The 24,457-nt window shown below is 43.5% G+C and overlaps 1 protein-coding gene across 3 annotated transcripts in view; it reads right to left on the minus strand.

Annotated features, from left to right (window-relative positions):
* Positions 1-23,611, minus strand: part of CHRDL1 (chordin like 1) — a 48,186-nt gene extending 24,575 nt beyond the window's left edge. For 2 of the 3 annotated variants that reach the window (XM_072876820.1, XM_072876818.1), the window contains exons 1-4: positions 23,153-23,611; positions 19,962-20,108; positions 17,919-18,031; positions 13,851-13,944 (exon numbers count right to left, since the gene is read on the minus strand). In XM_072876820.1, coding sequence (XP_072732921.1) covers positions 13,851-13,944; positions 17,919-18,031; positions 19,962-20,058 — 304 coding nt within the window. In that variant the 5' untranslated portion in view covers positions 20,059-20,108; positions 23,153-23,611. Of the gene's footprint in view, positions 1-13,850; positions 13,945-17,918; positions 18,032-19,961; positions 20,109-21,954; positions 22,070-23,152 lie in introns of all 3 variants that reach the window. The other variant, XM_072876819.1, reaches the window with a different exon arrangement.
* Positions 23,612-24,457: the final 846 nt, after the last annotated feature.

A 24,457-nucleotide genomic window follows, 5' to 3' on the forward strand; every position in this document is an offset into this window, starting at 1 on the left:
AGCTTTCTTCAGCTGCTCCCAGAATTCAGGCTGCAGTTGCCAAAGGCCAACCACAATGTAAAAAATGCTGTGTTTTCCTCCACCACTGAAATGTGGTTTCAACATGAAACAGGCTGTCACCCACAGGAGCTGTGCGTCTGTCTTACAATGGAATTCACTTTGTGTTTGTGCATGGGACAAGATTTCCCCAAATTAGCTAGCCTGAGTACTACCATTCATAGCAATAGCTCTATCCTAAGCCAGACACATGCAGAGTAGGAACTGTGCCTCCCACTCGAACTTTCAGCTTTTATCTGAAAGCAGAGCCAGGACTGGCAGCAGCAAAAACAGTGCTTGTCTTTTTTTGTCAAACACCCATGACAATGGGCTGACTCATGGATCTTGTTTTTTTTTTAATTCCTGGTACAGAATCTTTAAAACTTTAAGGGTAACAATAAACCCTAAGGTCCCACCTTGCATGTGTTGAACAGCATCTTTTACACCACAGTATAGATTAGTCCCTTTCTTTCAAATTGCTCCCAGTGAAGCCAGGGAATGACTTCTGGAAGGAAGTACTCCTCAGTGACTAACTCTGGAGACTAGGACTAAGTAAACAAGGTGTAACATTTTAATTTAAATTTTGGGGCAGCAATATTGAAAATTAATTCAAAGCACATGAGCTGTGCTTTGGTTCAAAACATTTCCCTTCAGCAAGTAATGCTTTTGCACCTCATGCAGGAGAAACTAAACTAAAAGGAAGGTCCTGACAAATGAAGTGGTGTGCTTCATTCTCGATGGTGTATGCTAGTAATACCCTGTGTCATTGCTACATGGGGAAAGCAACAGCAAGTGATATATTAGTATCACGTTGGATGCCAGCGGGTTTGGACTCGCCTTTGTAGTTGTGCGTGTTTGCTGCCTACTTATCTTTCAGTGTCACCAAGGACATGTGTACAATACTTGAGAATCTGAAGCTCCTTTGCAGCTGCTACTGACTGCAAGATACAGTCTGGCATCTTACTGAAGCAGGCACAGAGTGAGTGACTGCAGTTTACTCTTATAGTTAGTTTTGACTGCGCAGCCAGTTGGAACATGTTTGAATCGTCTGTCACCCTGATGCACAGGAGAGAAACACAAAGTGAGTAAATCTAATCACTTTGAAACTCGCTTTTCGAGGGGACGTGGGCTAAACTCCTCTCTCCAGCTTTAAAATGATATGTGCCTCTTCCTGTTGCTGGAACAGCCATTTTGACAGCTAGATAAGCATGTATAGATGTGAACAGTCATGGAGCTGCTCTGATGAACAATATCTGAACTAGCCTCCTTTCACCTAAGGAATCAGAGCTCTGAAAAAGTGGTAATGAGTCCTTTGACCCCTGCTGCCTTGGTGTCTGTGTTCCAAGGGGTTCAGCCAAAGCTCTTCCCAGTCCTGGAAAAATCTAAGTGCTAGTAACATTCCAAGTAAAAGATAAAGAAGCCTGCCTCCAGGCAGAAATCCTCTATGTCAGGCTCTTCCCTCTACTACACATAAACCAATGGAATATGGTTATTATATATAAGAAACAGCTATTCAGTATGAGACACATATTTGGAATGGAGGAATAAATATGTGTTGATAATCTGATCCTTACAGATTCAAAACAGAGCAGCCTAAGACTTAAAGAGGTGAGGGACGCATCCTGCAGAAAGAGATTATGCAGCTTGCTACGAGAGTGACAGCGAGATTTTGATCATAGTTTTGTTGAATAAATCTGGAACAACTCTGTTGATTGAACTAACCCTGATGCTATGTGTTCAAACCAAACTGTATTTTTTTAAATATTCTTTAAAAAAAGATCCTCATGTTTATATGGGAAAAAGATCACATAAATAATACTCTTCTGTATTTATGCAATGCATTTCATGCACAAATAGCAGTGCTTTTATATAACACAGAGCACCTGCCTATTTTCCTGCAGTTCCAGTGAAACTAAGGTACAGTGACAACTGTAGGTTTGCTTTGTACCCAGAGATCCAATTAATGCTTATCTTTGATCCATTTGTACCAGAAGGGCCAGTGCAAAGAACCATATAGCTGGGAATCTGGACTTCCTCATTCTGCCACTGTGGTTCACCTCCCCAAAGAGGCCTTCAGAGCCGGAGACGTTCTGTGATCATATTTTGGCCACCTTAGCATGAGTGTGCTATGCTAGGGCTACTTGGTGAGAGGGGCCAAATGCAGAGGGGATAAACAAAACAGAGAAGACAGGGACTCTCTGTATTATAGGCAGCAAGGGACACTGTGGAAAACAAGTGTCCTGGTGACCTGGGGTAACACATGCTCTGTTTTTTCCAGACATTTACCAAACTTTCCTCAGTATCTGTGGAGGCCTCTTGCATACATTTGCCTCGGAAAGGCAGGAAACCTGTCAGTGCCATCGACTCGCATACTACATATTCAAACTTGAAAGCAAACTTCCAGCTCTTCAAGGAGTTAGTCAATAGGACCCCTGGGAAACTGCCCTCAGGGACAAGGGAGCAGAATGGAGCTGGCAGATCTTTAAGGACGCTTTCCAAAGAGTGCAAGAGCTCTCGATCCCCAGGTGTAAGGAATCAGGCAAGGAAGGAAGAGACCAGCATGGCTGAGTCAAGACCTGCTGGTCAAACTAAAGGGCAAGAAGGAAATGCACAGGCAGTGGAAGCAGGGACAGGGATCCTGGGAAGAGTATAGGGATGCTGCCCGGTTGCGTAGGGATGGGGTCAGGAAGGTCAAGGTGCAGCTGGAGCTGAACTTGGCAAGGGATGCAAAGAATAATAAGGGCGGCTTCTCCAGGTACGTCAGCCAGAAAAGGAAGGTCAAAGAAAGCGTACCCCCACGATGAGCAAGGCTGGCAAACTGGCAACAACGGACGAGGAGAAGGCTGAGGTACTCAACAACTTCTTTGCCTCAGTCTTCACTGGCAACCTCTCTTCCCACACCTCTCCAGGGGACGGACCGCAAGACAGGGACTGGGGGAGCAAAGTCCCTCCCACTGTAAGAGAAGGTCGGGTTCGTGACCACCTGAGGAACCTGAACATACATAAGTCTATGGGACCTGGTGAGACGCACCCCAGAGTCCTGAGGGAACTGGCTGATGTAGCTGCCAAGCCACTGTCCGTGATATTTGAAAAGTCATGGCAGTCAGGTGAAGTCCCTGGTGACTGGAAAAAGGGAAACATTGCACCCATTTTTAAAAAGGGTAGAAGGAGCACCCTGGGAACTACCGACCTGTCAGCCTCACCTCTGGGCCTGGGAAGATCATGGAACAGATCCTCCTAGAAGCTATGCTAAGGCACATGGAGGACAGGGAGGGGATTCAAGACAGCCAACATGGCTTCACCAAGGGCAAGTCCTGCCTGACCAACCGAGTGGCCTTCTATGATGGAGCGACTACATCAGTGGAGATGGGAAGAGCTATGGATGTCGTCTGTCTGGACTTCTGGAAGGCCTTTGACACGGTCCTGCACAACATCCTTATTTCTAAATTGGAGAGGTATTGATTTGATGGGTGGACTGTTCAGTGGATGAGGAACTGGTTAGATGGTGGCATCTAGAGGGTAGTGGTCAATGACTCAATGTCTGGATGGAGATCAGTGACAAGTGGTGTCCCTCAGGGGTCCGTACTGGGACCAGTGCTGGTTAATATCTTCATCAATGACATTGACAGTGGGATCAAGTGCACCCTCAGCAGATTTGCAGATAACACCAAGCTGAGTAGTGCAGTTGACATGCCTGAGGGATGGGATGTCATCCAGAGGGACCTGGACAAGCTGGAGAAGTGGACCTGTGTGAACCTCATGAGGTTCAACAAGGCCAAGTGCAAGGTCCTGCACCCAGGTTGGGGCAACCCCCGGTATCAATACAGGCTGGGGTGGAGGGGATCGAGAGCAGCCCTGCAGAGAAGGACTTGGAGGTACTGGTGGATGAAAAGCTGGACATGAGCCATCAGTGTGTGCTCGTAGCCCAGAAAGCCAACCGTATCCTGGGCTGCATCAAAAGCAGCGTGGCCAGCAGGTCGAGGGAGGGGATTCTGCCCCTCTACTCTGCTCTGGTGAGACCCCACCTGCAGTTCTGCATCCAGCTCTGGGGCCCTCAGCAGAGGAAAGACATGGACCTGTTGTAGTGGGTCCAGAGGAGGCCACAGAAATGATCAGAGGGCTGGAACACCTCTCCTGTGAAGAAAGGCTGAGAGAGTTGGGATTATTCAGCCTGGAGAAGAGAAGACTCCAGGGAGACCTTATAGCAGCCTGCCAGTACTTAAACGGGGCTTATAAGAAAGATGGGGACAAACTTTTTAGTAGGGCCTGCTGCCGTAGGACAAGGGGTAATGGTTTTGAACTAAAAGAGGGTAGATTCAGGCCAGATATAAGGAAGAAATTTTTTACGATGAGGGTGAAGCACTGGCACAGGTTGCCCAGAGAGGTGGTTGATGCCCCATCCCTGGAAACATTCAAGGTCAGGTTGGACGGGGCTCTGAGCAACCTGATCTGGTTGGAGATGTCCCTGCTCATTGCAGGGGGGTTGGACTAGATGGCCTTTAAAGGTCCCTTCCAACCCAAACTATTCTATGATTCTGTGATTCTATATTCCGAACCTGCTCCTAGTGTCGCTTTAGGGCTGGACAACTAAACTGAGCCCTGAGTGCCATCAGCGCGTGGTGGGACAAACTGCTATTGCAGACTGGCTGCTGCAAGGTCAAAACCACTAGCTGCTGAAAGGGTAAATGTTTTTACCACTATCACGTCAAGAAGGGTAAAACACAAATATTCTAGAGCTACTTCATCACCAGAACTAAATCCTGATTCATCCTCTCATGAGAATACAGGAACCTCAGACAGAGAAAACCTATTACACTGTTTCAGTGCAAGGTTATCTTCTAGGGATCACCTAGCATGATTTTAAATAACCTTTGTGGCTGGAGGTCCTTGGGGGATTATAGCACAGCATAAGAGAGCAAATGGATTTGTTTCCTACTAAAAATTCCTTTGCTTAATTTCTTCCCTCTACTTTTGTTTCCACTCTACATGAATGTGTCACCTCAAGGTCTGATCTGAAGTCCACTGAACTAAATAGATTTGGAACCTGGCCCAAACACCTACTCTGTGTGGTACAGCATAAAGGCAGTTTCCTCTTTCATCTTCTGTCTCATATTTCTACCATACTCCTTAGCATTTCTAGAGAGGGGACTATATCACAGTCAATAACTGCATCTGTTTTCATAGAAGGCCAAGTCCAACAACTATCAAAGCTAATAGAAATCTGTTGATTGACAACAGTAGACTGTGGATCAACCCTCAGTCCATCTGCATTTAGCCTTTTCTCTCAGTCATGCATCACGATCCAACTTATTATAAATCTATGATTTAAAGAAACATAGATGATGTGTGAAGGTCCCTTTAAAAACCAACAAAAACAGTGTGACGATGTTGTTTTTAAAGCAGTGACTGAGGCTGACAGTAAATTTGGATTGAAAAGTTGTGCACTATCCAAAAACTGCAAACACAAGCTCTAAACAAAATCCATATGTGCCTCTCAGAGGTGCAGGTGTCAAAGATATTAAGCCACAAAAAGCTTTCATTAAAATAACTTCAAGGACCAGGTTAAGCTCTAAAAACTCCAAGGTAATTCAGAGTTAATCGCAACAGCTAGTCTTTAATACAGTCAGACGGTAGAAAGTGTATGAAACTCATTGCTTGAAGGAACTAGTAGCACTTTATCTAGACAGTATGAACTTTCATACAGATTCAAGGCAAAGATGTAGTTTCAGTTTAAACATTCAAAAGGCTGTTGGTCGTTTTTAGCTTTCTAGGGCTAAAGTCAAGCTCTTCACATTATTTTAATATATTTTCTGCGGCTTAATTTCCTGTCTTTTCTTTTATAGTGGCATAAAAAATTGCCCAGCAAAATTCTGAAGGAGTCATAAAACACTTTCTAGGTTGCTCCATTTTAATTCCTGCTCTAAGGTTGAACTATTATATGAATCTACCAATCACTCTCCCAGCCAAGGAAACAAATTGAGTGAAGCTTTGGTGCATTCTGAATCCTCTCTGAAGCATCTTTGAAGCTCTTGGAAGTTATCTTGGAAAAATTCTGAGCAGCCTACCCTATCATGTCAGTCCAAAGAATGGAAGTTCTAATTCTGTCATCCATGTGGGAAGATACATATTTTTTCAGTGCATTTTGGATGCAGATTTACAGATTCATCATTTGAATTTTGATGGTCAAAAAAGGAGAATGGAAACAAGTGATAACGTCAATCTGGCTGTGATAGCAAACGTGCCTTATGAAGCTAGTAACAAAGGCAAATCACAAAACAAACTGAATTATCTGAGCGCACATCAACAGGAAAAAGTTAGACATCTCCCAAGGATGCCTACATCATTATATTTCCAAATCAAATTTACTTCCAAATAAACAATTTATTTGAACTATCTGACAGCTACCCATTGTTGGGACTATACAAAAACCAGAGCATCTCACTAATCTCTGGTGCTGAGTAATATTCTGTGAGTCTTTCATATTCCAGATATGAATATCCACCTTGTTTGTATATGTGGAGTAACCATAAACAAGCACAGCGCTGTAATTCTATGGTATCTCCACAGGAACCAAATGTGGACTGGAAAAAATTGAAATTTGCTTTTATCAATAGATAATAGTAAGTAGTTCTCCAGTTATTACTATCAGCTGCTGTGTATGTTGGCATACCTTTTCCGCAGTCTCCCGTACTGTGACTGCCGAGAGCTTGGGTCACAGGTTATTTTTAATTTCTTTTTCATTATATGAAAAGTGCAGAGGTGGGCAGCAAAGGCATAGCTACTGGGCCTGCAGGCAGTGCAACAGCATGGATTAAAGGTCTCAAGAGATTCAGATGCTGAGGTAGAGTAACAAGGGAGGGCGGAGGTGAACACTGAAGTGGAGCTGAGCATGCAGAATTTCTTCCATGTCACGTCGGACATGTGACAAAGTGGGCAGGATGCTGAGAATGTGGCCATTTTTTCTAAAATCTGAGATGTGCCTATAGCTCCAAACTCATATTCCTGTCAATGGACTGTTATTTAAGTGCCAACTTGTAGCGGATTGATGCACGGACTCCGATCGAGGGATAAATCGAAGACCCTTTATTGAACTATTACATGGCTTATATACTTTCTAATTGTTTGTACATGCACTACTGAGAGAACTCTTATTGGTTTACATGTCTTGTTCACGCGTCTTTCATGCGTTCCTTCAGCTAATACAATTGGCTATATTTTGCAACTTTGCAGTTCCCTTCTTCACAACAAAAAATCACACCTCGCCTTATCTCTCTCCAATGCTATCCACTCCTACTCCTGACACACAGCCTCCTTCCCTCAGGCATAACCCAAACTCTCAGTACTTCAATCTTGTTAACCCTTTCACTCCTGCTATGCCTAATTCCTCCTCACCAACTGTCTATTCCTTGGTGTCAGTAGGACAATCCATGTAGGACTCAGTTACTAAGGTGGTTATGAACTTCTTAAATACCATGCATCAGTTACAGAATATATAGATTTTATTCTTTGGATGAACAGTTCAGACAAGCATGGATAATGGTTTCAAATGGTCAAGATTTTCAGGAGTCTAGCTTTTTATATTCTCTCTCAGACAATTCAGCTGCTTCCAGAAGTGTGGATAATGTTGTATGAGCAAAGAATAAAACCAGGAGGACTTTCAAGCTTTGCAGTTCATTTGTTAATGTTGATTATTCCTGAATCTTCCCACTCTTGTATTCCAAAAGTAATTGCACAGAAATCTCTTTCTGCATACTGAGTTTACTTTTTCCTCACTTTTTTAGCACTGTGTTTTGTATGGAGACACTTCCAGGGACTTTCAGTTGTACATGTGGTACACTATGCTGTCACTGATAGATTAGACTTTGTAGGTGACATGTTGGTCAGACATTTGAACTCCTCCAATGCTAATTGTTGATGGCTACAAAAGAGTTGTGTGAAGGGAACCCCAGTTATTATAATGTTGTGCTTTCAGTACCTAACTTCACTGATGCTTGTGCTGCCTTAGATTTTTTTCATTTGAACATTTTTGCCAAGATTTAGCCGTTCTCAATCAGTGACTTACACAGAGATTGTCCTCTTCCGTTCCTTAATCCCTGCTAGCTGGAGTGCCCTTCAGGTGTCAAGCACAGTGCTCCCATCAGCTGTGTGCAGGACACTAAGAATTCAGTATCAAAATCACTTACAGGCTGTTGTTTTCCACAAGTGATGGATTTTACAAGATTTCTCCAGAATTTATCAAGTGTTTCATAAAATTACAGCTGTTATTACTCTGTTGTTTTCATCTCACAGACTACATCTAGGCATTTAGGAGGCACCTTTATAAGATGCCCTTTTTTTTATTATTGTCTCAAAATATAGCATGTATCAACCTGCAGTAGGTATAATATTTGCTGCTGTCAAATTCGAATTTCAGAAGAAGAATCATGAAAGAAAGAAATGCTACCTGCATATCATTCTTCGCATGAGAATCTCTCTGTGGCCTTCTTCATTAATCCTTTCACCATTATATAAGAGAAAGGAAATCACAAGCTCAGAGATTGTTTATACTGCTGCATGATGAATGGTCTCAAATCTTTTTACGGGGTAAGATAGGTAGTGGGTGTTTTGGCAGCACAGTTCATGAAGAAATTCTGGGGATTCTGCTGCCTGGGGACTTAGGCAATAGAGGGACAGATTAACATACAGAAAGGAAAAGGGTTTTTGTGTTTGCAACTTGTCAGGGTTGAGAACTTTGAAGATCTTTCATGGCAGGGCAAAGATCTGATCTTTTGGACAGTGGAGAGTTCTAAAGTTTCGCAAGTCGTATGTGAAGTCTGGATCCATCCCCAAATTCTCATGAAATACTTAGGTGTTTGAACCATGTGTATTGGTTCAGGCACAACTTTTAGAAGGATGATATGCCCTTTGCCAGGTTACTCATAAAAATTCTTGATCTTGAGTTTTGCTATAATACTCTGTTTTCAGTCTGGAATTCAGGATATGAAGTGTTTCTGACTTCAGTTGCAGAGGTGTAGCATCAGTCAACAGAGATACATTTTACATGGGCGGTAACAACTGTTCTTTTACTAACAGCATGGAAAACAATATCTGCTCAGTAAGACACCACCTGAATATCTCTTAATATTACCATATTCGTATGGTTTTTTTCTCTTTCCTTGTCAGGCCTCACACCCATCTATTTAAGGCAATTAAAACTCCTTGTAACTTCACTGAGATCTGTGCCATGAGTTTCTCACTTAGTGATACGAGAAGCGTAGGTGGTAGCAACAAGAATTGTGTAGAGAATGGAAGAGTTGGGCACAATATGCCCTCCTCCATCCCACAAATATTTGTGAAATAGATTGCATTTTTCTGAATGGAAGGATGAGAAGACTAGAACTGAGAGCCTGGGAGCTCTGGTAGGTGAGCTGGGTAGAACCCAACACCTCTTCACCAAATTGTTTATTGTATGTGCGTTCTGCAGTGGAAAATCTTTCCACCAGAGCATTCCAACTGCCCCGGTTGAAAATTTTGGTTGTAATTCAGTGCAAGACGCATTGTATTATACACATCCTTCTGTGTTTACATATATGATGTGTATCAGGTCAACAGGTAGTGTACATACTCAGCATCTTGCAAGGCTGAGTCTTTAAGAATATCTACACTACAGAGTGCAGTGTGTTACCTGGAATAGCTCAGTTACTGGAAGGAATTGAGAAAAGGTAGCACTGAGCTCATTGCAGGCGCATTTTTCCTGCTTCTTAAGCAAGTTTTGCAGTACAGTGAGTTCTGCACTGTCCTAACTAGGCTGCTTCCAAGATCTAAAATAGCTAGTTCAAAGATACAGGTATTACTAAGCCATGCTGCAGTCTACTGTACAGACATAGCCTCATTTATTTTTAGGTGATGTTCTCAGACCACTATTGTGAGATACCTGATCTGGTCCATCTTTGTATTTAGCCCAGCTATGTATATAGGTACCACCTGGCATTTTGTTGTTATTTCCATATCTAAAGAACAACAAAAAGTACATCAGAAAAGTGGTTTGAATTTGATACAGAAAAAATCATAGTACCAAAGGAGCTTAAACTTAAATATGGTACTAATCATGAACATTCTTGGAAGCCAGTGTGTTTAGTTGGGGCAGCAAGCTTAAAAAATACTAGAGCCAGATAGGCTGATTCATACATCAGTGTGCAGCCTTATCTGCTGAGAAATCAAACCAGCAAGTGGAATATGGAAACCCTTTCTGAATCCTGCAATTGTGCATTTTTGCTTCTGATGTACATACCATCTTAGATTTACATATTCCAGAGCATACTCAAAAATTTTAGATATTTAACTAGACTCTAAATGCTTTGATTTGCAATCGTTCCATGTAGAAATGATACAATCTACAATAAATGTTCCATTTGTAAAGGCACTGTCCATAGTAGTGGCATAAAAGACAGCTGCAGCTAAATGCCTGAAGAACTTGTACATGAAGCTTATTTTCATGACAGGAGGCAGGAGGTCTGAAGTCCACTCTAGCTCAAGAGCTGATCCAGCTCTAAGAATGATGGTGAATTCTCTCCCTGACTCTATAAATCACCTCTCCTCTGACAATGCCTGGAGCATGCTGAGGTGGAAGGAAGGAGATCAAGCTCGGAAGCGTGTGATGTCCTTTTGGGTCTCACTAATGTGTAAAAATAGTCCCAATGAATGTGAACCTAGTATTTTTGGTTACATATGTGTGATGATAAGAATCTAATTCAGATAGTAAAATACTTTTCAGAGCTGCACAAGGGAGGAACATCTAGTTCTGTATAAGACACAAGGTATGGATTTTGCCAATGCTAGAAAGAATAGGTTTCAAAAAAAAAACCACCTTAGCAGTGAATCTATGGTAGAAGCTGGTAGGATTGAATCACTGGTGAAAAGCAGAAGATGCTTCATAACATATGTCTGACAACTACTTAAGATTCATGGTGGCTGGTGCCAGGGAGACAGGATACAAACACTGCATCTCTTTGTGTCAGCAAGTCCAGTGTCACTATGGATGCAGGAGACATTAATTCCAAGGGGAGAGCAGTGCCAACTTTTCTCAAAGGAATCCCTTCAACAGCTCCTCCACTTAGGTAGTTATGAAGTTCAGTTTCCAATGAAAGTTGCTGCCTCCTGGCATTACCTCTGCTTCATTAAATAAGGAGGCAGTTATTTGGGCAGTTACACTCTACAGGGCCTGCAGAAAGGCAGGAGGAAGAGCCCAAAGTCACTGTGACTAGCACTACTCATTTCTGAAATGCAGCTTGAGAAACTGAGGGGAAACATACGTGACAGAATATAATGAGCATTTATGAGAGTAATTCGAAAGGATGGCTAATGGCCAGAGTTCTGGCACGTTCCATTAAAAAATAACCAGGGAAACCAGAGAAGTGAATTTCCTGTGTATCATAGGATGCTGCACAAAAGCCATTGTGTGCCAGACACATAGGAATGGAAAGCTGGCGTAAGATGTGCAAGAATGCTTGAGATTCCTATTCAGATCAGGCATGAACATTGCCACTGAAGACAGAGCACCAAATATGATGTGCATAATCACTGCAGAAAGCAGAATGCAAATAACCCCTGAAATCACAGGAGATTCCTGCTCCTCTTTTGCCTAACATTGGTGCAGATCTATCTGAATTACAGATTCAATTAATGAAAAAATAAACCTTAGTGGGACTCTCATTTTTAATGAGATGCTGCCCAGCTAGCAATTTAATGGCCCACCATGTGTAGCAGATAGACTATAGATAGACTCTAAGAGCAGTTAAGAGAAGATAATGGATCACAATTCAGGAAAGGCTCATTCTGATAATTTTCTGGATTTATCAGTTTAAACACACAGTACAAAACTCTAGCTGAAGACTGTGAATAGCAAGAACTGAATTTGTTAAGAAGGACTTGAGAGTTTACAGGGGCCCTTACTCTTCCTTACTAAGTCATTGTAGAATGTTTTAAAATCTTGATAGGTATCACGACATTTACAGCCTCACAAACAGAAAAAAGCCAAACAGTTCACTGCCAAAGAGCACTTGAAGCAAAAACAGTCAGTCTAGAAGCATTTATGTTTCTATACTAAATACTGTACAGAGATATGAAAAAAAAAAAAGAAAAAGTTCCTGACCCCAAATGCCAATTATGTACTGAGAGTGGGATTTCTGTGATTTAACTTAAGCTGTCAAAAAAGTAAGCATCTAGTGTAAGCTATTTGCCTGTGCTCCCTCAATAATCAGTGGAGAGAGAGAAGCATCTCCAGGGGAAAATTATTCTCATTCTAGGTAACAGGATGAATCACCCTCTGGGGACAGCATGTTTCCAACAGCTATAAAGGGTATCTAGATGATTCCCTTGCCAACTGAAGTTTAGATTAGCTGGAAAAACAGACCAGATTTTGAGCACACCAGCACACCAGTCCTTTCAATCTGAAAACAGCAAAGGGGTTCATGTTCCCAGCATCTTACCACTAATCTAACAGTACTAGTTGGTGAAATAAAGCATACTACCTTACAAACTTTCTTTCCTATGTATTAGACCATCATAGATAAAACTCTATCATCAACTAGATGCCAAAGTGCTAGATCTAAAGTTGAGTGGGATGAATCTCATTCCAGGACACAAGAAGAGTGGCACCATGGCATCAAGTGAGTTACACGCTTGAAATGCTTCTTCCTCATCACTGATTAAAACAGGTTTCTAGATACCTAGATCAGATATCAGTATACAAATCTGATAGACAGATGTATACAGTTGTCAGGACAGATGAATCCTACCAAAAATTGAAGGGTGGGTGCCATTTATTCTCCAGTAAGTGCAATGAATGCACTCCAATCCCAGCTGAACAGCAAACCGACTTGTGCACTCATGTCCCTCCACCATTGCGTACTGCCTCCTGCTCACAGGTTTTGGTCAGGGAACAGCTGTTTTCCTCAGACAATGAAACTCTCTGGAGAAAGTCAAATAAAACCCCTTTCTATGATGCTGCATGAATACTCTTTTATAAGTGGAAATGAGGGGTGCCACTAAGACAGACATTTAGGGAAAAGCTGCAGTCAAATCTACCAGCCATTAGGCCATGTCGGGAATGTTGTAACAGCCTCGTGAAAGATCCTGCTTAGTCTCTTTCATACAGTGGCTCTTAATAATGAGCATATAATAAATGTACAGTCTGGAGGAATTTACTATACAGTATCCAATTGGATTTATATAGTCATAAACTTCTACAGCACTGCTTCTATGATTTACAACAGTCTCTACTAATTATGAAGCTATGCCTGGATTTGAGATGTAAAAGGCAAATGTTACCAGACTGGTTGTACAGTGATACTATACAAATGCACATTTGCCACAGCAATTTTGAATTGCTTGTTAACAGAGAACCATTGCAAATAACGGGGTATTTTAGCCTGCTCTGATGAAAAGCACCAAAAGCAGAAACCCAGGAAGTTTGTGGGATGGGGTTTTATTGTGATGGAGAGTAGAGATAAGGGAAGGAGTGGGGAGCGGATAGTCCATGGACCCCATCAATGAAACTTCTGCTACCTTCTGCCTGGATTGCAGGGGGCTGGCCCTAGCAGTTTACCTGATCCCTTCCCAAATCTATACTTCTGATTTCCTAAAAAGAAACCACCGTAGGAAACACTGGGACTTACTGTAGGATAAGCCTCTCAGGACCTAAATGGATATAGAAGGATGTTTACTTCACAGAAGTTTTCCAGCACAGACATTTAATTTTGCTGTTACTCGTCATATTTTCAGAAAGGACTATTTCACTATTTCAGAAAGGACTGTATATCATTAATAGGAATTACCTGGGCATCGTGGGCAGCACAGCTGTGGTACATGCACAGGGGAAGGACAGTGTAGACTTGGGCATCTTATTCTGCTGCACAGTACGTTTCCGTTCTGCAGGTGGAACATAATACAATAATGAAATGGGCTGTCTTACCAATTTCCATGTTCTCTATTCTGCATCTAGATATTTTAAAAACAAATGCCTTTTTACAATGTTCTGATTTCGCTCACAGCAGGGTAAGCCCAGACTACTTTCACTGCCTCTGAATTTATGCTGGAGGTCAGAATGTCGCAGAAATCCATACAAACTTTAAAATCAGAGGAAGTGCCTAAAAACGGATTGCAACAATCTTCATTTGTGTTTTTGTTTTGAGCAGATTATGCTTAGGAATTGCATTTCCAAAACTAAGACACAGATAATGAATGGTAGGTCTCTGAGATATCCCCTACTGTGGGGTAGTTCAAGACCGCAAGAGACAATAGCATCTGTAATTGTTCCTGAAAACTGTGGAGAGTCTTTTGTTTTCATTTTATGCGTTCCCCAGTAGACAAAAAACACCAGTTGGTAAGTAGCCATTTTTCTAAGAAATACGAGCAAGTCTTGGGAATAGTGTTCATTATTCATGTCATTAACATAATATTCTATTTGACCACATCTAAGTTTGATTTATAATTAAAACACAGGGAATTTTCATTCTCCAGTGTCTGTAACCAGAAAAGACTATCCATTTCAAATTCCCGTTTCCCATCTATAATTCATCCTCCTAATTTAGCTCTGAGTTGCTCATGTTTATAGCAAGAAAGATCTTTCAGCATGAACACTGATACTATGCTAGGACTATAGTTTTAGGTGGTGTCAGGAATAAACCCACTTCATTTTCATATGCCTTCTGGAGCACTGAAATGTCTCCAGTGGAGGTGCAGACTTCCTTAGATAGCATATGTATAGGCTTTTCTACCCACCTCTCTCAAAATCATCCATTGACTCCTAAATATCTGCAGACCACAGGCTGAAATCGTACCATTAGATCATTACTACCCATGAACTACATTTGTGCATCTGCTTTGGAAAGAGACACTAAAAATGCTATCACCATCTGTTTCCAATGATGATTGAAATGAAATATAGTGATTTTATAGAGGAGGAGGAAATTTTAGGCTGTAGACTCTTTGCAGGATAGGGACTATCACTGCTCTGCACAGCTCCTTGCCCAGTAGACCATCATCTGAAAGCCTGTAAAGCACTACCGTGGAAGAAAGGCTGGCACTGCCTGCTGGCCTGGCGCCATGTTGCTTACTTGACCTGTTCCATGGCCTCACTCCCTTTTTAATTATTAGTCCTGTGAAATCTCCTGAGGTGAATGTTTACTTTCTGTGCATGATCAGCTGCGATAAAAATTCTGCAGGCCTACTTCACTTGTCAGTGCTGCCTGCACTACTCCACTGTTTGCAGCAGGACAGAACTATTTTAACTGATCTTGTGCTTGGTAAGACTGATCTTACGCTTAGATTCACAGTGATATTTGGGAGACCAAGCCCTACTGACTAGTCAGTAGGGCTTGGTCTGGAGCTCCAGGTCTCTCCCCGAGTCAGGGCCAGGGTTAGCATTTCTGCATCAGATACCCGAAGAGTAAGAATGCATCGCTCTTCCCAAGCTGTCTTATCAGTGCTAAGTGTGGAGAGTGTTCATTTTAGCCCCACAAGTCTGCAGATGTGACTACGAACACAAGCAAAAAGCCGCTGTATTTTAGAGAGTAAAATAATGATCTGACAAATTGTGAGTGCTCCAATTTACCTGACAGTAACAGTCAACAGTCTCCACTGTGTACTAGGGGGGAGGAGGGGTTGTAAAAGAAAGGGGGAACAGGGTGAGAACACTGAATAGTTTAGTCTTGTTCTGGTTTAAGTATGTAAATTATAACTTGTAAAAATACAATACTACATACACACAAAAACAGGACTGCTTTTTTTTTTTTTTTTTTTTTTTTTTTAATCCCAGGCTGAATAATTTGGCCTCTGTTTAGTTAGTTAATTTGTCTCGCCTTTTTCTTAAACATCAGAAGTGTGCGTTGGGGGGAATGGATGGACAGACTGTTGTTTAGAGATGGAGCAGAGATCTAGGTCTGTTGCCTGGCTGATATGACTTGTTTTGTGCAGAGATCATATGCATCATGATGTTTGAGGCCAGCAAAGAAATTCTGGTCAGACTGGTGATGAAGATCCCTGGGGATTTTTTTGCTTTTCTCTGCAGTGTGAGGGAGTAGGTTGCTGCTTCAGACTCTGTACATATCCTTTGCCTAACTGATTCACTGCCAAGGAATCACAGGTGGGTTACACTTAGGTCTCTCCTATTTGCTGTCTGTGGCACACTTAAGTTTCATTTTTTCCGCTGTAATATTTGGTTTAAGGTCTGTGCTTGCGCTATGTCATGGCATGTTTTCTAATGCTTTATCTAGCCTTTATAAATTATTGAGTTTCCTGATGATCTGGAGCTTTTACTATAGGTCAGTGTTCTGAGGGCACTTCTTTTGCCCAGGACAAAGCTCAAATGGATGGCTGGGTGCTACAGTTGTTATTTGGAATCTTCTTTCCAGGCGACGAGTCACATCCCAGAGATCCCTCAGCATCCTCACTGCTGAAATAATCCCCAAGTTACATTTTGCACCCTCACGGTACAACAAAGGTAAAACAGAGCAAACATGAAGTAGAGTCCAGAACCACTTCTGAGCTGCATGTACTGATAATTACCACAAGCTGTTTCCTTCTTTACTAACCTTGTTGCCCTCAACTGTCACTCTGGTCTTCCGTGCCCATGTGTGAAGGAAAGAAATAAAATATACTGTTTGTTGGAGCCTCACAGTGCGTGGGTATGCATGGATCACAGCAGCGCTGTTCTCTAGAGGAGCATTCCATGCACTTTCCCATCCCTCCAGACTGTCTAACATCTTCCTAAAAATCATTGAGCAATGATTTGTATCCAGATCTCTAGGGCTTCCAGTGAATTTCATCCCCACCCTAGACATAGCCTTCCAGCAATTTAATGAGTGTTTTACCACACATGGACTCTGAGGGAGTTTTCAACTTTGCATATAGATCAGCAAAAGTGAGTGGAAACTCCTTTTTGCTATAATTAGGGACTTTTCCTTCCTACTACATTGCTTTTTCTCTTACAGATGCATTCTTCTGCACAGATCTGAGATGCAGCCAAGCTTGTAGGACTACTGTTTGTGCACCTCTGCACTAAATTGTAGTAGCAAATCCCTCAGAGCAAATGCTGCACAGGGGCCCAATATTTTATGCTTGCAGGGGGGAAAATAGCCAAGAAAACTTTATTCTGCATTAAATACAGCAGACAAAACTCAGCATCTGGAGTGTCTCATGTGTTAGTGATTAAGATCCCTTATTGTTCAGTCGTTTTAAAGTACTCCAAGGGACATATTCTGCCCTCATTTCCCTGCCCCCCCCACCAGCTGTATATGACATACTTTAGGGGATCTATGACTGCTGTGTCTTCCTATCAGGCGTCAACTGATGGTAGCCCAGGACCTGTGCTTTCACATCCTACCCAATTCTCTCTGCTCCCCATACCCTGTTCACATTTTTCATCATCTCATTCTTCTTTCATAGATTTTTGCAAATGGTTATATCCAAGCCTGTTCCTTCAGCACTTCAGGGCAGCAGATGCTTTGGCTGCAGAAATGCCTCTGAAGATGTGGGTGTTGTACATAGATCAAAACACTGTCAAATTCAGGTTCAGCATAATCATCCATATTCATGGCACTGCAAGGATTATATTTAGGTAATGGGGTCCAATTATTCAAGAGGTAATGCTCAACATTGACAAAGCTTCAGGCTAGTTGAGGAGCTATTTTGTCTACCCCATGCAATTATTTTTTGCCAGTATTGGCCTTCTCTGTTAATGTTTTCCCTTCGCTAGGATCACCTGCCTCTATTTCCTGCAGCATGATCAGGACCCACTAGTGAAAACAGGTTTGGGCTCTGTCAAATGGTAGGTACAACATAAAGGATTCTAGTCAATTAAGCAAGCAGAAGAAGTTGTAGGATCAATAACTCAGCAGTCCTACCTCAGAGCAAAGACAATTAACGCAGTAAACAAGGCCATAGGGTTCTAGATAAGGATGCCATCTTTCTCCTACACGATACTTCTTATCTTGAAACACACAGTACGTATCTGAATCTGTAAAACAGTAAAGAATGGAAAGAGCTATGAATGAATGTTCCCATTCTGTGCTTACAAAGTGTCTTTAGGTGTGCAGTGTTTTCTGTAAACTATTTTTTCTTTCTTCCCCTGGAGGAATCACACAACGGAAATGCCCTTAATTTCATGTGCTGTTGTTTCTAACCTCCCAAACCAAAATACATGACATGGCCTCCCATCTTTCCAAAATTGCAGCTCCTGAAATAGCTGAAAAAATGGCTTTCACACAGGGTGAGTTTATCCTTTCACCTGCAAAAACACAGGCTAAGATCCCGTTTAGGTAACAAAATTAAAGTGCTTGATTGCCCAGGCAGGTTTATAGGAAACAAAACCTTTTCACTGCAAAACCAAAGCCATTGGCTCAACTCGGGAAAATCCCAGGTTGTATAGCAGAGAGATATTGAACAAGGGGACTGCAGAAGGAAGATAAATGCACTGTATTTACACTGCATGTTCAGTATCTCCATATTTTAACAACCTAATAAAAAAGTTTGTCCTAGTATTTCAGAACAATTTGTGCTGACTTACATATGCATCAGCATTCAAAATATTTTAAGATCTTTCTGTTCATTAAGCACTTCTAATCTTCCAGATGCAGTTTTGCAGATAATCCGTCTGCCTATCAGACATTACTGCCCTGTCTCTCCCTCTCACATTATGGTTTCACATTGAAAACTCAAATCTCTTCAATAAAAGGGTGTTTCTCATATGTTTCCATGAGAGAAGTCCTTCCTGTTATCTTAATGTTGTCCAAATTCAGCTTAATTCATCACCCTCCATATAGATGATACTTCAGAGTATCAAACAAAATACCTGTCTTCCAAGTGATAATCCAAGCAAGGGACATTCTTCACATTTACTGGACTAAAAGAAGGTAGCAAGAGGTAGGGATTATTAGTAGCAACTGTGAAGTGATCTGCTTTCACTTCACACAAAAGCATGACAAATGAAATGCAGGATCTGAAAAAGCGGACGGCTGCAGTGGAGTTTGATAATTTCTCACACCGTGCTTTCTTTGAACAGGGATACCTGCACGTTGCTTTCTTGTGAGTAAGTTCAGCAGAGAAGACGGCCTTTTTGGAACTCACTTATTTTTCTTTTTCTTTTTTTTTTTTTTTTTTCCATCTACCTCCTTAGAAGCAGAAGCTGCCGATACTGAGGCTGAAAATTTAACTACTTCTCAAGGGCAAAGAATGTCTTTTGTAAGAAGAAGGCCAAAACCCAGCCTCTGCAGGTGAGGAGAGCATTCCAGAGAGCTAGTAGCAAGGCTGTAGCAGTCAATAACTCCTAGACTTATTTGGGTAGTTATTCCTCCTTGCCATGCTTTCTGAAATGTGTTAACATCTCCCACAGATAACAGGCTTTGTAGAAATATTCCCTTTGTTTTGTTTGTATTCTTTTCAATTCTTCCCATCAGGTTTTTGACAGTGCTTAGACTCTTAATTTTCTCAAAGGATGCATCTAATCCAGTTCATATGAGGTTGTTTTTGGAACACAACAGAACAGTCTTGGACGAACTTTACACTAGCTGAAAACTTCAGCACAATAGTCTTGCACATGGGACAAAATCCAGATAATCCATCAGATGTTTACAGAGGTCACTAAAGTGGAATTAAGCCCTCTCTTGATGCAGGATATTTGAAATAAAACAGATTCTAAAACTGATGTGTTATGTTCTTTATGATGCAATGAAACCTGTTCAGCTTCAGGAAAATGTGCCCCAAACATGGGTGTGACCTGATTCTACTAAATGTGGGATTAGAGGGAGGAAGAATGTTAGAAGGTTTTGAATGCAGTTCCACAGTTTAGGACATTCTTGTTTGAAGATCTTTTCTGAACCACATCTGTCAAATGGAAGGAAAATGTCAAATTTGGGTGAATGTGACAGCTTTGTTTGAAGTCTACTTACGTTTTACTTGTTCTAGTTTACCTCCATTTACGAAAAGGAGACAAAGCACACCAAAAAAGATAAAATGAAAATCCTCCAATATCCACTTTTTTCTCATCTTTATCGACAAAAGGAAAAGAAAGAGCCTCCAAAGTAAAGAATGTTGAGCTGTAAGGAAGAAAAGATTAAATTAATTAAACTAAAATCCTGTAAGATACTTACATTCTCTGACATTATTTCATCCAGCACACAGAAATCCTAAATTGCAAGAACCAAAAAATTGGTCTGTATCACAGATCTTCATTTCATGGAAACAACTTTGGCTTTAGATCATTTCATTTTTGGAAAAGGGGCCACATTCCCATCCATGAAAGCTGAAAACTGGATATTACTTCTAATAAAGTCCTCATTTTATTCCAAAGCAGAGAAAACTGGCAAGTAAGCAATCTAAATTCTTAAAGTTCTCTTTCACAAGAAACTAGTTTGGGAGATTTTCTTGTGGAGCAGCTCTTTGGGATATAACTTAGGAAATACAGGTGTCAGTTGTAACATGTTTGCTTCATCGTAAAATTAACCTTGGGTATACCTGGTGTATTGACCCTGCACTGTGGGAATCCAGGCTTAGGGTGAAATGCTGGCCATGCTGTCTGTAGTCAACGGGAGTTTTCCTCACTGCATCTAATAGGCTTCCACCACTATTCAATTCACCCCTCCTCCCCTCTCCCAACTACTATTGTTCTGGGATTGTGTATAATTAATTTTTCTAGAGTTAACCCTTCCGTTGCCTTGATATCTGAAAGTAGAATGGGGGAATGACATGTCATCTTCATTCCGGTAAATCTTTAATGGCAAAATCTTGCAAATGGAGCAAAGCTTAATGTCTTATTCTCTGTGTGGTGCGGAGATGGTATCGTACTTGCTGCAAGCACCGTTCTGTTTAACTTTTTCTGGCTTTTAAAAGGTGAATTATTTTATAATAAAAAAAACAAGGGAGAAAATAATTAACTAAAGTAGAATTTCATTATTTTTATAGCCCACCTAAGATTCTAAATTGAGAAGTATGTTGATGCTTTACTGTTTATCAGAATTCATTGTAAAAGTATTATCTTCCCAGAGTACGTTTGTGCATAATTTCCAATGTTGGAAAGATTTGGGTTTGACTTTAAGAGTTTTGATGTGGATTCACAATTAGTTTTACAAAAGTTCAAAAAAAAAAAGATTCACTATTGGAAAAATAAACAATCTGCTTTGTAGACTAATTTGACCTCTTCAGATGTCATGTAAATAATAGAACTGTACATGAATACGTTTCAGCTCACAGATAACCAAAGTAGAAATAATATTTTATATATCTGTATTCAAAATTAAGTGGTGGGTAACTTACAGAAGTTAACTAAACATTAAGTGAACAACCACTTGAAAAGCAAATCTTCCTATTAAGACTGTTGAGATCTAGGATACTGTAACAAAGGGTGGGTGATCTGATTTTATCAGAGTGGTTTTATTGCCTTTACTGTTTAAGGGTTCTCCACTCTACATTCCCAAACCACAACCAAAATGGACATCTTCCTTAACTCATCAAATCTATGCAACTACTTGGTCTATACTCAGTAAGCGCATTCAAAATAATGCAAATCGCATCTGAAAACATTCAAAAAAATGATGCTATTTTGAAAGCACGCTCCCTATGCAGTAACAAAATAAAACTTTCCATTTATTTTGGAAGCTGAGAATAATATTCCAATTTGAGAAGAAAAGTGTAAGTAATTTTTTCCTTTCAACGTGTTCAAATCACATAGGACATTTTAAGCCAAACAACCTTTTCAAAACTTGTTTAAAATTAAAACCTCATAATTTAGTCCCAGGCCATCGTGCATGCATTGAGAACAACAGTAGCACATCACTGGGACTAGCAGCAATGTGAATGTTTAAATATTTTGGCCTTCTTGGGGGTTGCTTAAGCAAACAATATTTATATGTGGAGCACAATTATCCTTTGTGCAGCACTTTTTACCTGTGAGCTAGATTGGTTAGTTCGACTCGAGAGGCTCAGAAATCCATCCATTTGAAATGTCAGGTCTTCAAAAGGAAGAACGTTTTAAAAGTTGGACTGCTTATGCTCAGAAATGCTGCACGGTAACGTGAAATGGAGGAGTTAATAACAGGAATGGGATGGGGACTTTTGATGTCTTTCTTAATTCTCTTTAATTTCTGTATTGTTGTTACTCCAAATATAAACACATACTTTTCACTATTAGCACACTCCCTTTATTTCCCCAAAGGGCAATGTCCTAAAAATATTCCTGGATTTAAATAATCTCAGTTAGGATTAACCTGTTAATTATTGGTGTGTTTTCTGCTTAGTAGAAACAATGAAAGTGATCCACTTCTCACACGAACGACTGGCTGAAAGAAGGCACATGGGGCTGCTTTCAACGCCTCGCCCTCCGCAGAGCCCGGCTCAGTCCCTGCCAGCGGCAGAGCCCGGCCTCGCCACGTTTTACCATTAACGCAAGACGAAGCAGGGCTGAGCCTAGCTGGAAGAGGCTGTGAAACGAGCGGCGTTCCCAGAGCTGGCCAGCAAGCAGCGGGGCACAGCCCCTCGGCCGGCGGGCGCGGGCAGGCGGCCGGGGCCGCTCAGCCCAGACGGGCGGGCTGTGCCCGCCGCCGCACGGGGCGCGGGACGCGTCTCCCTCCGCTCTCCCCGCGGCTTTGATGCCTGCGAGCCTCGCCGCAAGCCTGCGCTTCTACCGTCGGGGGTTGTTCGTAAGGAGGCGAGCCTCCGAGCGAGCCCTGGCCAGAGGCTCCTGGCTCTCGCTGCTTGAACAGCCGTCGTCCCTCGGGCGCCGAGCCCGGGGAGCGCCCCGCCCGGGGCCGGGAGGGAAGCTCAGGTCGAGGGCTGCCGTCGGCGGAGTCCCGCTCCGAGCCGCGGCGCTCGCCTGGGGCCCCGGGAGCGGAGCCGCAGCGCGCACGCCGGGGCCCGGCCAGGTGGCGGCGGTGCCACCGAGGGGGCGGCCGGACGTCGGCCGGCCCCTACCGCCGGCAGGGCGGAATAAGCCGGAGTGCAAGCAGGGGGGGCGGGGGGTACCCCCGCAGGGCTGCCGGTGCCGCGACCCCAGCCCCCGGGGCCGTGCCCGCGCCCACGGGCGCAGCTCCGACAGCGGGACTGCGCCTTCCCCGGGGTCTCGCCTAGGGAAGAAAAGCTCACAAACCTGGGGCAGGGCTGGAGGCCGCTCCGCTCAGCCGCGGGCCCTGGAGCCTGCCTGCGAATAGCGGCTTCGGCTGGGGGAGCCGCGCGGCTCCGCTCTCTCCGCTCCGCCGGGGTACGGGCGGGCTCCGGCCAGGCGGCTCCGCTTCCCAGTCACGTTGCCATAGTCTTCTCCCGCGGCTCGCCCGGGCTTTTAGGGCTCCCCTGCGCTCCCGCAGCGGCGGTGGTGAGGGGGCAAGCGGGGGACCGACGGGTGCCGCGGCCGCCGCCACCGGCAGCCCCCGACCCCCGCCTGAGGGACGGGAGCGGGGAGGGAGGAATCCGCCAAGCCCGAGCTCCGGGGACGCTGCAGGGCGGGCGCTCCGGAAGGTCCCGGGCTGCCCGGCCTGGGACACCTGCCACCGCCTCCTGCCCCAGCGGGGAACGCAGCGAGGCCCCGCGGCCGGAGGATGCTCGGCACTGGAGCGGCGGCGGGAGGAGGAGTGGAGGAGCCCGCGCCCCGGCGGTCCGCCTCCCGCCCCGGCCCCCCCCGCCCGCGCCCCGCTCCTCCGCCTGGCACAGCAGCGTGACTGACACGGCCTGGGGTGGGGTTTGCTCCGCCGTGGGGGCCGGGGGCAGGCGGGGCGCGGGGGGAGAGGGCCGCTGGCAGGGCGGGGGGCTCGGCGCCCGCCCCCCGGCCCCCCTCCCGCCGTGCGGGAACCACCTGCGGGCCGGCGGGACCCGCACCCGGCCGGGCGGGGACTTGCTCCGGTGCCTTCAAACAGGGCTGCGGGCTGGGTGACCGCAGCCCGCTGCGGCCACACCGCCCTCCTCGGTAACCTTCCTGGAGAGAGGGCCCTGCACCCGGATGGCTCTTTAATGGGCTTCTCACACGCGGGGTGCCCTCCCGAGTGGAGTCAGCGTCCACTGGGATTTGTCTGCTGATACCCTCCGGTCTGATTTATTGGGTTAGAAGGTTTCAAGGTCACATTGAGATTCTGGTGGAACTAAATTAAACCCATGACTCATGACATTATATGCTTGGTCAAACATTCTTTTTCTGTCTTGTTGTAGCCCCTGTAACTAATAAGAAGAGATCAGTGAACCCTTGACAAATGATCTGAGAAAAAGGGTGAGGTATGAAAAGACATCATGTGGAGAAACAAATTACAACCTATTTCCCCTAGTTTGGGACCAGGGTGTTTGGGGAGCACTGCTGGGAGGTCATACACCTCCCAGGCTTGGTAGATATTTTCAGAAGGCTGAAAATTGAGCAGAACTTTCATTTCTTCCATTGTACCTCAGCTGGACAAAATATTGAAAATACAGT

This window comes from Ciconia boyciana, chromosome 12, assembly GCF_034638445.1.
Source record: "Ciconia boyciana chromosome 12, ASM3463844v1, whole genome shotgun sequence".
NCBI lineage: Eukaryota > Metazoa > Chordata > Aves > Ciconiiformes > Ciconiidae > Ciconia > Ciconia boyciana.